The sequence below is a fragment of the Rhinatrema bivittatum genome, chromosome 9 (genome assembly GCF_901001135.1).
Source record: "Rhinatrema bivittatum chromosome 9, aRhiBiv1.1, whole genome shotgun sequence".
NCBI classification, from domain to species: Eukaryota; Metazoa; Chordata; class Amphibia; order Gymnophiona; family Rhinatrematidae; genus Rhinatrema; species Rhinatrema bivittatum.
This window is the reverse complement of record NC_042623.1, coordinates 111,720,689-111,737,475: the sequence shown is the minus strand read 5'-3', so window position 1 is coordinate 111,737,475 and position 16,787 is coordinate 111,720,689. Positions and strand designations below refer to the sequence as shown.

Genomic DNA, 16,787 nt, shown 5'->3' with positions numbered 1-16,787 from the left:
TGAGGACTGTGTAGGTACGGTTTTGGAGGAAGGACTTTATCCAAGAAAGAGCAGTACCTGAAATTCCTATACTGATGAGAGTGTTGATGAGGATGCTGTGATTTACGGTGTCGAAAGCGGCGGAAATATCTAGCATGGCAATGAGTATTGCATCGGGTCTGTGTGGAGGGGACTTGGGGTGTAAACATGTTGGGTTTGGTGAGATTTGAGACTAGGGTAAATAGTGCCTTTGGGTTGAATTGGAGGTGGTGAATTTTCTTAGCATAATATTCTTTTTTGGTTGTTTGAATGGCGTTTCTATATGTGTGCATGAGTTGGTAATAGATGGTTTTTGTGGCAGGAGAGGGGTGTTTGCGCCAGTGTCTTTCAGCTGCTCTAAGCTGGATTTTTTGGGTTTTGAGCGTATGGGTGTACCAGGGTTTTTTTGGATGATTTGGTTTGTGTGATTGTTTTTCGGATGATTGGGCATAAGTTGTTGGCGATTTTTTGGGTAGTTTCTGTCCAGGAGGATATGGCACTATCTGCTGTCTCCAGGTCAATGTGAATTGGGATGTTGGAGCAAGCCGTTGCTAGGGTGTCTAGGGGGCAGGTTTAACGAAGTTGGAAGGATTTAGGCTGAGAGGGAGAGGAGATGGGTGGGGTTTGTAGAGAGAGGGTTGTATTGATGATGGCGTGGTCAGACCAGGGGACAGGGAGGCATGTAGGGGGGTGGATGACGTTGATGAGTGAGTTAGTGAAAATAAGGTCGAGGGTATGACCAGCTTTGTGGGTTGGGGAGTGAATAAGTTGGGTGAGGCCCATTGCGTCTAAGGATGAGATGAAGGCTTCGCATGGTGAGGATTGTGGGGTGGAATCGACATGGAGATTAAAATCGCCAAGGATTATTGTGGGGATGTCGGGGGAGAGAGAGACAGTGAGGAATTCGATGAGGGGGGAGGGGTCTTTTTCTAGTAGACCAGGAGGGGTATAGATAAGGCAGATTTGTAGAGATTGCGATTTGAAAAAGCCTACTTCGTATTGATTAGGAATATTGCAGGTTTGTGAGGTGAGCTTGAATTCTCTTTTAGCTATGAGGAGTAGGCCCCCTCCTCTTTTCTTTTTGCGGGGGATAGAGAAAATGTCATAGGTTTCAGTAGGCAGTTGGTTAATGTCACAGGGTTTAATGTCACAGGGTTTAAACCAAGTTTCAGTTACTGCAAAAATTTCTGGTTTGGAGTCAGTTAGAATATCGTGGAGGAGGTGAGTCTTTTGCTTCAGGGATTGGGCGTTAATGAGTAGGAGAGAAATGAGGGAGAGGGTGAGGGCTTGAGAGTTAGGAGATATGGGGATGGGGGTCAGACGCCTTTTTTGAGTGTTGTGTTGGCTGTAGGGGGGGAGGGATAGCTTTGAGGGGTATCTGAATAGGTAATCGGGGGGATAGAGGTAAGCGTGTGGAGGCATTATTGGGAGGGGGGCTAGTAGATGTGTATTGGGGAGAGAGACAGGTTATGCGATACGGGCACAGTAATGCAATTGAACAGATTAATACAGTTGAAAACAGATGAGTGCAAGTGATCAGAGAGATGCGGTTGAGCAGAGTAATGCAGTTGAAACAGCTGATAAGCAAGTGAACAGATGTATGCAGTTGATAAATGCAATTGAACAGATAAATGCAATGCTTACACCTGCAAAATGATGTAAACTGCCTTGAGCTAAAATTGGAAAGAGTCTAGAACAGTGGCTCCCATACTTGTCCTGGGGAACTCCCAGCCAGTCAGGTTTTCAGGATATCCACAATGAATGTGTATGAGATAAATTTGTATGCATTACCTCCGCTGCATACAAATTTATTTCATGCATAGTAATTGCAAATATCTTGAAAACCTGACTGGCTGGGAATCCCTCAGGTCAGATTTGGGAGCCACTTGTCTAGAAATAGAAGTATTTATACGCTTGAGATATTATTATTATTACTGTTATAAATCTGTCTTGATTAATCACATTTCTTGTATATATAAATCAAAGTGATATATAGTTAGTAAGCAGTATAATAAAACAAAAATAAAATGTAAAACAGTATAAAAAGTAATATTAAACAACAAATGCTATGTGAAAATCAAAGCAGATCAAGCCCATGTTAAAAGGGTGTGGAATGTGTGATGAACTTCTAGTGAAATGAGAGTAACTGCAGTAAAGGAAAGCCAAACAGATCTACTGTAGATTAACCAACAGTCCTCAGATTTAGAAAATGACTAAAATATGGCTGTTGATTCAGGTGTTTAATGATTTCTTTTGAACTTTTTTATTAATGCTATTTAGTTTATTGCTTTGAGGCCAGCTTCTTTTCTTTTAGCTAATTCTCAGGGTCATTCATCATTTTGCGATATGCCATTATCATACGCTTTATGGCAGTATTCCGCATGGTAACGGCCTATTGCAAATCACGTATGAAAATTAAAAATTTTATATTCAACAGGGAGGAGTTTGAGCAGGGTTTATGGAGATTAGGGGCTGCCAGTGCTGTGTGCGATAAACCGTTGTGACTTCTAGCTACAAGCATAGGTATATAAAAGCCTAATACATAAATAAATAAATAAATAAATAAATAAATAAATAAACTAGCGCAAGCAATTTTGTGGGAAATAGCTATAGCTTTTCCCGGGGCGCTATGAGGTAAAAAATGACTAGCGTGGCTGATATTGCCACGTCCAATAACGCAACGCCACATGCGTTAGTGTACGCTGCAATGCGGCCGGCTGCTCATTTGCCTGCCCACACCCTTTTCCTATCGCAGGCAATCATTTCGCTATAATTATAGCGAAATGATGAATCTAGGCCCCCGTTAGTCAATGAAGAGGTTTTTAGTTGTTTTATTGTTTTAGGATATGTGTTGTATTTTGCAAGACTTTAGTTTATGATTATATCTTTTTGTACATCATTTTGACTGTGCATAAAATTAGTATATTAAATAAATTTACATTTCTACTTCCTATTCATTGGTCAGTACAACTGCTGCATTTAGACTAAAAAGCTAATGGTTCAAGTTATACTTCTTCAAGAGTGGACTTGAGCCTTGTCACTTTTTAGATGGTACCTGAAGAGTGAGTCAGGTTTACACATACATTAAGAACTTGTGGGTAAGTGGACCCTTGGCCCACGGTGAGAGATGGTACCACCCACATGGAGGAGCCCACAGGGCCTCACTGTCGGGAGGCGAGGTCAGCAGCAGCAGGTGACACAGCCCAGAGAGTGCAGAGAGAAGGATGTGGATACAACTGCCAGAATAGGTCCCCCTAGTGGTGAGGAGCCGGGCAGGCCCCAAGGCATGGGTATGTAGGCTGAGTATGGAGGAGTGGAGAGAGAAAGCGTCCCCAGGGGCGGAGCCACGGAGAGTGTCAGCACAGAAGATATGACGTAGGCTTACCTGAGGAGCGGGGAAGCCCAGAGGTCTCTGGCAGTGAAAGAGCAAGAGGAGCGGGGAAGCACAGCACAGTCACCATTACACTATGCGCTGCCCCGAGGAGTGGGGGGGGGGGGGGGGGGGCACGACAGTCACAAAAGGAAGGCAATGGCCCATGGAGTGGGGTATACTTCCGCGTCCACCGGATCTTCATCCTTCCAGGTGGTTTATGGATGCCAGCCGCGGCCTCCTTTGCCTCTCTCGCTTTCAGTGCCATCCCCAGTGGCTCAGGCCACCGCGCAGGAGTTGCATCGACTCTGGGACAACACTAAACAACTCCTTCAGAAAGCCGCCCAGAGATCCAAAAAGGTCTATGACGCTCATCACCGGGAGGCTCCACAGTTTAATCCAGGAGAGACAGTGTGGCTCAGTACCCGATTTATCCATTTTAAACCGCCTTTGGCCCGGTTCGCCCCCAGATACATTGGGCCTTTTCCAGTGCTTTTCCATTTATACTTCCTATTCATTGGTCAGTAGAACTGCCATGTAGCGCGCGCGTACCTAGGGAGGCCCAGAGGAGACATGGAGGTCGGCGGCGTCCTCGCCGCTCTGGGGAGTCCTAGACCGGAGCAATGAGCGACGGAAGCGGCTGGCCACAGCCACGAGTCTCCCCAAGGGAGAGAGAGAGGCAGAATACACAGTGTAATAGCAGCCGCAGCCGTCTGCAACCGAAGGTCGTAACACAAACTATGACTACAGATGCATTAAGATGCAAACTCTAAGAACACATTTCCTTACTCAGCCATACAATGTTTTGACTTCCAAACAATAATTGAAAGCTTGAATGATAGGAAGTTAAGGCTACAGTGGAAGCAGCACTCCACTTTGCACATTTTAGTGAAACTAATGTATGCCCTTACCAATCCCATGATCTATACCCCAGTCCTAAAGAGGAAGAGAGTGCACATCCTAAAAAGCAATTAAAGAGCAGAAAGCTTACAGCACAAAAAAATCTGCTTCTTTAACTTATAATTGAGGTTTAAAGCAGAGCTCTAGTGCATAAAGACTGCCAGTCATACACTTAAACATATTGTATTAGGAGAAGGTCAAGTCACAGAGATAAAAAGAAAGTACATGTCTTCATACTATGTAAAAGCAGATATATTATATATGTTTACTTCAACCCACAGAATATTGAATTCAGAGTCTCCATTGAATTTATACCTCTGTTGCCTAAGATAGAATATAAAGAATTTTAGCATTTGGATTCATCCACTCCTAGTTGGTGATAACTTTATTTTTACAATTCTTTGTAACACTGATGGCAGATTTAAGAAGCATACATGAGATTGCTGTTCAGCTTTGGTTTTGTAGCTCTGGAATGAAGTGAATAAACACTAAGATTTAATATTGCTGTCTATTGTATGTTTCAGCCAGATTTCAGAATGCTGTAGTAAATCACTTCCAGGTACTGTAGATACCACCAGATAATATATACTTCCCATTTTCATGGTTTACCTGTGACTAAAATATGGGTTTGTAATAGAAATAGCATAGGCCAAGATTGTTTATAATCCTTCTGCATTTGTAACTGTACTGATATGAAGATTGTTTATAATCCTTCTGCATTTGTAGCCTTACTGATATGAAAAATATTATATAGAGATATATAATTACTGCTCTTTGGTTTAAAATCGGGACAACTATAATTGATGGTACCATATATTAATGCTCCTATGCATTTTACTTTAAGTACTTTAAATAATAACCAACTAAAGTTGACTTAAAGGGAAGTAAACAATTTAATTAAATCACATATTAACAAAAAATAAAATGAATGAAATACCTTTAAAATATTGTGGGACCATTACACCTCTTTGTATTTTTACCCAGGTTTGGGCCAGGAATTGACAGTATATAAATTACTTATGGTTCCTAATAAATCAGTCTTAAGTACAAAGACATTTCATTATATTTTACCACAAATTAATTAGAACTGCGTTAGAAAAAAGAAATGCATTTCTTGCAAGTGTAGGTCTGTTTTTTCTATGAGAAATGTTCTTTTCACAAATCACCCTGTGTAGCTCTGTGAGAGCAACTTCTTATCCTAGGACTAATTCTGTCTGTGTGAGGTGCTTACCTCATTAGGGAGCCGATTTAATAAGCCCCGCTGAGCCTACTCCAGTTTTAGCCTGGGGTTTGTTTTTTTATGCTAACCTTACTCATATATGTAATATGGATTTTAGCACTGAAAAATCCCGCACGAAGAAAACAATTGGAATGCTTAGTGTGGGAGCATGCAGATCATATTTAAACAAATCTATTAGCTATTACAGGTGATGAGTGGGCCTGAACAGAAAACCAACATGGAGAAGGAAATCCCCAGAATCCTCTGTTTTTCTTTAGCCTGCCTGGGCTGAATGAACTCTAAGTGACTTTCTGAGCATGACTTGCAGAATTTCCCTGGATATCTATAAAGGCAGACAAGCTGGCACCAGAAAGGTGAGGCCTATTCATTGGGTCACAAAGAAGAAACCAACGGCGGGAGCTTCAGGCACTATTCTCAGGAGTGTTTATCAACACAGCCACAGATGTGTTAATTATCTTGACCAGTAAGATTTTAACAGAACAAAGGACTATCTTGAGAGTGAGGGCAAATGAGCCACACCTGGGAAAACTAATCAGGGCAGTTCAGAGATAGTCACATCATGCTGTTACATGATAACCTATGTAAATGATTCTTTGGGCAGTCACGCAAGTCTAGAAGCTTCCACAATATTGTATGTTATCTATAAAAGAAGGATCACTTCCTGTGTACGATGAGATGTTGGTGGACAGGTTGTCAGAGGCATGGCATCAGCATCTCCCGAGAATACTTATATTGTTCAATATAAGATTATGTTTTACACTGAAAATCTAAGTGTTTTTGTCTCCCTGGCCATAAGCGTCCTAAAAAATGGCATGGCGCTTAACATAGGGTAATGCAGAGAGCCGCGTTAGGAGGAAGACATTTTAGCCCTTGTATTTTAATGTGGGAAATTTTATGCCTGGGTCAGGGCAGGAGGGAAAGTTAATTCATGTTTCTGATGGCCATTTTAGTCCATTATGGTACTGTATGTACTGGCTTACATACATTTTTTCTTTTTTTGGTACATTTTGCCGGTGAGCCGAAGAATTAGAGAGGCAGACGTTTTAGAGCAAAGAAGAGAGGCTACAGAGAGAAAGAAGACACCATGTTGCTGAAGAAGGGCTATCCTGGCGCAAGCCCATCACAGAAGGAAAATGTTGCAAAGGCCGACTGCTGGGTAAGTTAGTGTGACGGAGACATCATAAGGTGAACCCCAAGAACGTCAGAGGAAGCACCAGAAGAGATTTTCGAACTCTTCGACTTTTCTGGCTGTTTCTTGTTTTTAGTATTTTAAGTATAGGGAGTATAGTTTGTAGCATATTAAACGTTTAGGGTCTTATTATGCAAATTATATTTTTCTCCTACTGTTTTGTTTAATTAAATTTAAATTTATTCATGTTTTTATTATTAGTTTAGAATATTTTATTTTATTTTATGTTATGATTTGTTTATACTTTTTTAATACCATTGTAAACCGTTTTGGTCAATGCCTTAAATAAATAAATAAATAAATAGATCTGGCATTAAGTCAATACCATGAGCCAAGGGCTCAAGAAAAAAAAAATCCTGCTGTCAGTATCATAACGATACCAAAGTCCACTGCTTGCAGAGATTGAAATTAATAAAAAAAGAAGGGCTTGATAATAAAAAAAAACAAACAAAAACATTGAGGGCACACAATGTATACGCGCAATATACATGCTGCAGGCTTGCGTGTGAGTTATCTGTAGTGGGATAAAACGAATGCTCGTAATGAGCATCCATTGTCCTCACCCACACACAGCCACATCTCCAGGGCGCCCTGTGCTTTTGAGTGCTAGGGACGCACAATTTGTCCCTTGCACTTCTTTTTTAGCACAGCCACTAATATGCATAAAAGAGCGGACTGAGAGGGAACTTCCCTATCCCCCTAACTAACCTTCCTCCCTTTTCCCCTCTCCACCCCGACCCCTAAACCCACCCTAAGTATCCTATTTTTTTTTGTTTCAGAACTCACCCGCTCGATGGAGCAGGAGTAAGTTCCGCCTGCCGGCAGCTGGCCAACACACACTCCACAGGGGCAGCACCTAATAGCGCTCTTCTGGCCAGCCCCTGGCCTGCCCTTTTCATGAACCCGGCATTTCCGCGCAGACCGGCGGAAATGCGCCTGGCTGGGCTGGCATGAAAATGCACTCGGTGCGCGACCTGGCCACACGCGTATCCTCCCGTATTGGTGTGCACCAGCATTTAAAAATTCTTCCGTAAGAGAAGAACATTTGATGTAAAGACCAGGCCTTTTTTTTTTTTTTGTAGTGGCCAGGAGTAATTGTCTGATTCTGAGGAAGGGATTGGACTCCCAGAGACAGTCAAAGTAGAGCCAAGCTAACAGGTCATGTTGGACATTGCCATACACATACTGTAATGTATGTGAGGAAGGAATGAGCACCCAGGGATGAATTATCCCCTGTGCCTCATGGGGTTTTGAACTGAGAGTATTGATGAAGAGAGAGAGAGGGGACTATAGTAAGAAGGGTTGCTGTAGGTTACTGGGGACATCCAATGACGAATTTGGGTTTTTGTCACCCCTAGGCACTGTTGGTGTTGTCACCCCCTTCAAATAATTTTAATAGTAGTTTTACTAGCCAGCTTTTGAAAATTATGCAGAAAACCATTGGACTTTATTATTGTCATTTTTTTTATAGCCAGTTTTAAAGCAGGGGGCCATGCTATGGAGATGGGTGGGATATAAGGAAATGTGATTTTGGCTTGCCCCTCTCCCAAATTCTTTTGTCTAGAGACACCACTGATTTTCTGTGACCTTAAGCATTAGTACAAGAAGGATTAAGGGGGGGATGCTGGAGAGGCACACAAATGCATTGGCCCCCGGGTGCTGGAGACCCTCAGTGCGCCACGGCTCCCCCAACCCCCACCAGTCAATGAGGTTCAACAATAAGGTCTAAGGCACAGCCTCACAGTTTCCTGTGGCAGTACAGGGGCAGATTGTGTGACAAAAATTAGAATGTTCTGATGCAATTAGCACACATTTCCATCTTTTATATTATAAAAATAAAGTAGTTTTCCAAACTTGCTTGTGTCTGTATAATTTGTTTTGTTTTAACTGGATGAGGAAAAGAGATCTCAAGAGTCAGTACAGGAAGAAGATCTTGAGCATGAGGAGGAGAGATGGTGAGAGGATCAGGGATGGTTAATGGAGAGGGAAATGGACCAGGAATGGGACAAAAAAGGTGAAAGGACTGGGAGAAGAGGAGAAGAGTGAGAGAATAATCAAGGTAAGAGAGGATGGAAGATGGGAACATTGAGGAAGAGGAAAACGATAGTAGGGGAGGATCAGGAATCTGGGATGGGAAACAGGAGGGAGAGGGAGGAAGGTTCTGGAATTCAAGAAGGGGAGGAAAGGGAGAGAAGGAGAGATCAGAGGACACAGGACATGGGATCAGGGGATAGTGGAGGAGTTTCCAAGATCTGAGGAGAAGGGAGAGGTAGGAAGGAAGGGTGGTTCCAGGATCCCCCTACCCTGCGAATCGAACCCTGCTCCATCAAATTTAAAAAGAAGTTAAAAACCTGGTTATTTAAACGTGCCTACCCTGATTAATATCTCCACCCCCCACTCTCCCAGGTATTCCTATAGTATGTTTCTGCCTTCCTTATGTTAAGATCACTCAAAGTTACCTCTTCGTTATATTTAACCTCTCCTTCTATGCTGCTCTCAAGTTTTCCCCCCTCCCAGTTCATCTTCCCTGTTAACATGTAATTTCAGCCCTGTTGTTCAACTGTGAACCGGTATGATGTCCCCACTAATACCGGTATATAAAAGCTGTTAAATAAATAAATACATACAATAAATCTGGAGGATATCATCTGAGATCAAGGGAGGGAGAATCAGAATTATAGTGGGCAAGGGGAGACGGGGGGGTGACCTTCCTGTGCTCCAGTCCTGCTCCCCCTTGCATTCCCAGGCTCTCTCTAACCTCCCACACAATCTGGCAATAAGACACAGACACAAACAGCACCAAGCCCTTGTACCCTCGCACATACAAACACTGCCCTCCAACCCCTCTCAAACACACACAGACAGACACATATCCCTCAGAACCTCCCCAAAATTATTTATCTATTTCCTGTCTGCTCTAGGCTCATCCCCCCTCCCCTTCTGTCCCTAAATGACAAGAGGGGAGGGACTGGATTAGGGAGAAGAATGGCTTTTCTTTACTCTGCTGTGTCAGCTATGTCTCAGCCCCTCCCTCTCCTGTTCCCTGCTGGCTGACTGGGAGGGGAGGGGCTGGCACAGGAAGCAGAGAGCTGTTTTCTGCTGAGAGAGATTCAGCACAGCCAAGGGGCAGCAAATCTTCAGCAGATCTGCTGCCCCCTAGATTTTTGCCGCCCTAGATGCAGGCCTAATGTGCCTATTGGTAAATCCAGACCTGTGAATATCTCAAAGCAAATTGTGATGATTGCTCAGAGAGTTTTGCAGGATGCATTTTATAAAATCCAGGGTCAGTGCGCGCAAGGGGGTGCACACTTGTGCATGTTGCGCGCGCTGAGCCACGCAGCCTTCCTCCGTTCCCTCCGAGGCCGCTCCAAAATCAGAGCAGCCTCGGAGGGAACTTTCCTTCCGCCCCACCCCCACCTTCCCCTCCCTTCCCCTACCTAACCCGCTCCCCAACCCTACCTAAACCCCCCCCCTTACCTTTAACTTAGAAGCTGCGCCAGCCTCCGGGCAGGCGTAGGTTGCACGGGCCGGCCGTTGGTCGGCCTGTGATCCCAGGCACAACAGTAAATGGCCACTGTGCCTGGAGGCTCCGGCCCCGCCCCACCCCTGGCACGCCCTGCCCCACCCACGCCCTGCCCCCCTTTTTTAATTCCCAGGACATACGCACATCCCGGGGCTTGCGCGTGTTGCCAGGCCTATGCAAAATAGGCGTGACGCGCGGAGGAGGGGTTTTAAAGGGTTACGCGCGTATATTACGCGTATATTACGCGCGTAACCCTTTTAAAATCCGCCCCTAAGAAAGCAGAATAGTACACACTCTGGTTCATGGTGCTGAAAGTGTTTACTACTCTGCTATACATACAGGGGTAGATTTTCTAAATCTATGTACACGCGTAGTTTTGTTCGCGCACCAGGCGCGAAGAAAAGTACGCCAGAATTTATAAGATACATGCGTAGCCACACGTATCTTATAAAATCTGGGGTCGGCGCACGCAAGGGGGTGCACATTTGTGCAACTTGCGCACGCCGAGCCCTGCGCGCGCTGCCCGTTCCCTCTGAGGCCGCTCCTAAATCGGAGCGGCCTCAGAGGGAACTTTCCTTCTACCCCCCCCACACCTTCTCCTTCCTTCCTCTACCTAACCCACCCCGCCAGCCCTATCTAACCCTTCCCCCTACCTTTGTTGGCAAAGTTACTCCGGCCAGAAGCAAAATAGGCTCGGCACACACAGGGGGTTTTTAAAAGGGTTACACGCATAACTTATGCACGTAACCCTTTTAAAATCCGGCCGATAAGCTCTATGGGATGGGCATAAACACATCATCCACACGATTTATTTTGGTGTCTTGCATGCAGCGAGTTAATGGATTGCTGTATTTCCAAATTTTTTGCAGGAGATGCTGGTTATGGTTGCAAGACCCCTCTGTGGCAGGCCCCTCTGTGTCCAATGACTGATGATTACATGGGATAATAAAGACATGTCAGAGCAGATGCATTTTCTTCCTCATGTGTTCCATCTCAGCACATACAGCCATCCATCCTGCCTACACACTGATCTTGATGTGTTCCTGCTTGCAGACAGTTTTGTTTCAAGCTGGTCTGCCATCACCCCAATGCTGGAGAGTGGAGTTCTGTTGGGACAATGCTATGGTCTGGAGCCTTACCACCCAGCAAAATGGTCCTGTAGAAATGCTGCCTGTGCTGGTGCCAGGTGTTGTGGTACATCCTTTGTGTCTGTCCTGGATATGTCTGGTCTTGACAGCCACCCTGATGTCCTGCCAGTGATGCTTCCTCCTTCCCTCCTTCCCTCCCTCTGACCCCTCCACCTGCTTTCTTTTTTCCCCCCTTCTAATTGTACCCTTCGCCTCATGCATGATACTCTCTTCCCACCCCCATCTCCCCTCCCAGGCTATATTCCCCCAACCCATACAAGTTACTCTCTTCCTGTTCCTTCTCCCCTCCCTGGTTATACTCCCCTAATCCATACATGCCATACTCCCCCCCTCCCACTTCACACCCCCTAAACACACAAGTAGACAAAAAGACACAGACCAACAATCAGGTGCACGCTAAAGATTTGCTCAAGAACGCAGACAAAATACAAAAGAATTAGTAACTGGAAGATATCAGATTCGCTTGATGTCCTTTTCCCCCCACCCCATTCTCCCTTTTCACCATTTCCCTATCACAAATGACATGAATCTTTTGTTTGGAACAATAAAAGGCCGCAGTTTATTAACCATACCCGAGCCCCCCAAACAATGCATACAATACATAACCCCATTTTCATATCTCAATAATGCCCCCCACCTCTTCCAGTGGTAGAGCTTAATTGATACAATCCTCTGAGCATCGGCCCCCCCTCTTGCTCAGTGTCAATCTCGTGTAGCAGCCCCCCCGCACCACACGAGATTCCCCCCTTTCAACCAACTTTTAACCATTACATAAATTCAAAACCTTATGGGCTCGGGTTTACCGCCACTGCGACAACATCATTTCCCCTACAAACAACCCTAAAAACGCAGCCCTCAATCGGGTGGGAGGGAGGGAAAGCCTCTGCTCGCTGCCTCAGCCGTTCCTCACAGACTGAGGCGGGAAGCCGTTTACCCCTTGTATCCTCCCCCTCCACCAATCACAATCTCAGCATTCAAATCTTCCTCTTCTATTGGCTAACTTCCCCCTCCTCCCTTATGTCCTTTCGTTGACCTTTTCCTTTCCTCATTTAACCCTTACCGCTCACTTTACTTCCGTTACTAGCGTGGAGCCAGACAAGCTAACTCCACTTCATTAACTGGAAGATATCAGATTCGCTTGATGTCCTTTTCCCCCCACCCCATTCTCCCTTTTCACCATTTCCCTATCACAAATGACATGAATCTTTTGTTTGGAACAATAAAAGGCCGCAGTTTATTAACCATACCCGAGCCCCCCAAACAATGCATACAATACATAACCCCATTTTCATATCTCAATAATGCCCCCCACCTCTTCCAGTGGTAGAGCTTAATTGATACAATCCTCTGAGCATCGGCCCCCCTCTTGCTCAGTGTCAATCTCGTGTAGCAGCCCCCCCGCACCACACGAGATTCCCCCCTTTCAACCAACTTTTAACCATTACATAAATTCAAAACCTTATGGGCTCGGGTTTACCGCCACAGGAACAATGATTAACCCTTATCATTGTTCCCCCCCCCACTGCGGCCTCCATATTCCTTATCATTTGTTCCAAACCCTCCTGTATGTCATTATTAAAAAGATCCATGCCAATATCAGATAAATGCACACCATCCGCCCGGAAGAAACCTGGAATTACCTCCCATGCCCATTCATGTTTCACCCAAAACCCCCCTTGCTGCACAACCCACTTCCCAATTTGTTCATCTTCTTCACACTCTTATGCCATAGCGGCATTCCCAGAAATTTGATCCGCAAAATAATATCAGACCACCCCAATGTCGTTTCCGGCATAACGTTGAACAGTGTACTGAAGTCCTTCTTGATGTTTGTAATCAAGTCCTTGCAAGTCCCATGTCCAAGATCATTGCCTCCCAGATGTATTAACAACACTTTCGGCATCCGCATCTCCATCACACAGGTTTGTAAGAAAGGAAGCAGACCATCGCATCGCATTCCTCGATGACTGAGCCATCTGGCCTTCCAATTTCGATTTTCCAATTCCAAATGCGTTCCATAAGGTCTATTTTCAGCTCTATGTTGAGCCCAATGAATAAAGGAATGACCCACAACCCAGGCCCATTCCTGCTCCCCAGAACGCTGTCTCCGCTCTGCAAGAAACACATCAAAGTTACCACATGCCTTCATCTCAAAAAAAAAAAAAAAATATTTTTTTTTTAAATTTTTTTAAATTTATTTATTTATTTATTTATTTTTTGTGGTAAACCCCACTTATTGATCCTTCCGAACATATCGCAAAAACGCATTGGACTTCCAACGCCCTATAGCGTGTATGGCACCGCTCGTGAGCCCTCGCTCGGCCGCTGAAGTCGCCGCCCCAATCCTAAACGAATGTGAAGTATACCGCTGTTCATCCCATCCGACCAACCGCAACACTTTTTTCCAAAACTTGTACAAACTGGTAAACCGTAACAGGCGAACCATCCTGGGGTAACAACAATAAACCGCCCGTCCTAGGCCGAACTGCCACAAAGCGCTGCAACACCGGACAGGGCACACCAGATCATCCGCCGCCGGAATTAACGTTATCACATGCCCTTTTCCTAACTGGTCCACCTTAGACCGGTGGATGCAAATAGTCACCGACTCGTGACAGATCCACACATTCTCAGCTAACAAGCCAGTTACAACATCACTCCTCTTAGATGTCGCGACCAACTCAGTCACCCTCATAGCTCCAAAAAAATGCTAACACAAATGCCGACTGGAATAACAGCACTTCATAACCGGAGACACAAACCGCCGGCAAACTACCAACCAACACTCCCAAATCAGCATAACGAATGGGAAGTCTCCTATCAGGCACCCTTCCCGTTTCCCGCCTCCACCCTCTTAGCACCCGTTGCAAAAGAAACTCCCACCGGGATTCCCCCATCCCCTCAACCTCTGAAAAAAAAAAAAAGAAAAAGAAAAACCCGCCAAAAATGAACGCACTGGAGCCACCGAATAACCCCTGGTTTTTGCCCAAAAGACAAATTCCACCAGTCCCGTATCCTGTACCTGACCTCCCCTCCACCCCTGTCCTTCCAAAAACTGACTTATCACTCCACATCCACGCAGATACGCCTTCCAAGTAGCAGGCGCCAATGACTTCCGGATCAACGACCATGCTGACAACTGCCCAGTCTCCACAGGTGCTCTGGGAACTGCTCCCCTTCGGACCTTGCTCCCGGCGCTAGAGCTCTGAAGTCCTGCCACTTAAACGAGATAGTGCATCCGCTATTACATTCTGTTCACCCGGCACATGTCTCGCTCTGATCGTGACATACAAAGTTAAACATTGGAAAACTAACTCCCGCAATAATTCCGATACTCCGGGACATTTGGCAGACAGTCTGTTAATAACCTGAACGACGCCCAAGTTATCACACCAGAACAAAACTTTCCTGTTAGCTAACCACTTTCCCAAGATACAAAGCGCCCCTACAATAGGGAATAACTCCAGAAAAATTCAATATCCGCTTTCGCTAATAGCGCCCCCTGTCCTGCTGACTGAACTAAGCTCACTGCTTCGTCGAACGAGGCGTATCGCACCGAACAAAATTCCCTTGGTATCTGCTCATTCACCGAGGAGCCTCTAGGGTGAGACAAATTTAAGATAAACCGGAACTTACCCTCCTCCTTCTTCGGTATAACCGCTACTGGAGATAAATACATATCAACGTATGTCCGCGACTCAAACGGCCCCGCCACCCTCCCTAACCTTATTTCCGCCCCTATTTTAACCCGCACGATCGCCCATATGTTCTGGCGGACCTAGAGTTCCTACCCCTCCCCCCTTGCATCGAACCCACGAATGGGATCACAAAACCTAACTTAAACCCGTCCCTTAAAAATTGCCCCACTACAGCCTTCGAATACTTGTCCAACCATGCACTCATTGCCGGCAACGAGACCGGCGAAATAGCCAACTCATTTAAACCATCAAACTTTTCCGCCTTTTCCTGTCTGTCCACTACTCTGTCCGCATTTGAGGGCCGAATGAGCTCCTCCGCAGGTAGCACACGCGTGTCTGAACTTGCAATCTGGGAATAAACATGCTGCCTTATTAAATCTCCAGCACACGTCATTCCCTCCCGCCGTAGGCCTGACCCCTTGCAATCCTTTCCCAGCTACCCCCCCCCCCCCCCGTCCGAAAGGGCTGCCCTGCCTCACTACTACCTCGAAACCCCTTAACATCACCAACCCCGCTATTCCCCCCACTGACATCCCTCTGCACCCGCACACCTTTATATGTCATTTGTGTTAACCACAAATTGATATCCTGCGATTCCCATGACATAACCCTATTCCCCGCCATCTTATCCCGGAATTTCTCATCATAGTTGAGCCACGCCCAACCTTTGTAATCCCGGAAAGCACCTAGTATGCTATCAGCATACGCCAATAAAGCCCCATACTGTGACAAATCGTAGTGGCCCACGACGCTTGCTAACCTCAAGAATCCTCTCACCCAATTAACTATATTCTTGGCCACTTTAACTCCGCCTAACTTGTTCTGTTTCTTCTTATCCTTCTTTCTACTCTTCTTCACACCTCTCCTCCCTTCCAATAACCTAAAGATATTCACATACCGTCTCCTGCGAATCCGTCTCCTCAATTTCCTAGGAACTCCTTCCCACAGCTCTGCCAATGTTGCCCACGCAGATTGCCCTGCCCCTTGTAAAGGCCCTTCAGCCAAAACAGCAGGATACTTCGGACCAGATTCCGAAGACCCGTCTGATGAGTCTGAATCACTATCTGACGAACTGTTCGAAACCTTCACTTTTTTCTTCTTTGTCTTCCCTTTGTTAGACTTTTTCCTTTTGCATGTCTCACCTGCACTTTGTGCCGCCTCCCACACTCGCGTAACCTTTGTATCCTGACCTCCTGTTTCCGATCCTGCACTTCGTCCCCCGCCATCGTCCTCAAAGTCCCGCTCCCTCCACGCCTCCTGCCGAGATGTACCAGGCCGTGCATCGTCCTCTGCCTCTGAAAGACAAAAAACCTCCCTACCTCTCTCTGAACTGGCCCTTATCCCACCCCGCCCGAGCACTTCCCTATTTCCCCTAGTACCAATGTTGACCTGAAAAGACTGGCCCGCTTTACCCCTGCGCAGCGCTAAGCCCACCGGACCACTGCTAGGGACCTGCGCCCTGAGCCCCTCCCTGTCCTGTTCCCAATCCATCCACCCCCCCGAAATCCTGTCCTACCCCCATTCCACTATCGCTCTGCAGCCTTGCCCCTTGCCTCCCATAGAGCACATCTTCTCCCCTGCTATCATCCTGCTGCCCTCCCCATCCACTCCTGCTCCTCCAGCCCGCCTTACCCGTCTTATCATCCCTACTATAGCCCCCCTTACTAGCCTGGGCCCTAGGCAAACCTGTGGAACAAACCC

General features: G+C 45.9%; 1 protein-coding gene across 1 annotated transcript; it reads right to left on the bottom strand.

Moving 5' to 3' along the window:
- Positions 1–12,078: 12,078 nt before the first annotated feature.
- LOC115099251 lies at positions 12,079–16,579 on the bottom strand. The gene is made up of 2 exons (XM_029616744.1): positions 16,229–16,579; positions 12,079–13,500 (listed from the first exon to the last, which is right to left on the bottom strand). Exons 1-2 carry the CDS (start codon positions 16,575–16,577, stop codon positions 13,049–13,051), a joined length of 801 nt encoding a protein of 266 aa, XP_029472604.1. The 5' UTR covers positions 16,578–16,579; the 3' UTR covers positions 12,079–13,048.
- Positions 16,580–16,787: the final 208 nt, after the last annotated feature.

What these genes read in the sequence shown, in the direction of transcription:
- LOC115099251 (XM_029616744.1), bottom strand. Translation starts at nt 16,577, where the DNA reads ATGGATTGGGAACAGGACAGGGAGGGGCTCAGGGCGCAGGTCCCTAGC. An exon ending in GGAGGCGGCACAAAGTGCAG is followed by an intron (nt 13,501 to 16,228) that starts GTGAGACATGCA and finishes TGTTTCTTGCAG; the next exon opens with AGCGGAGACAGCGTTCTGGG.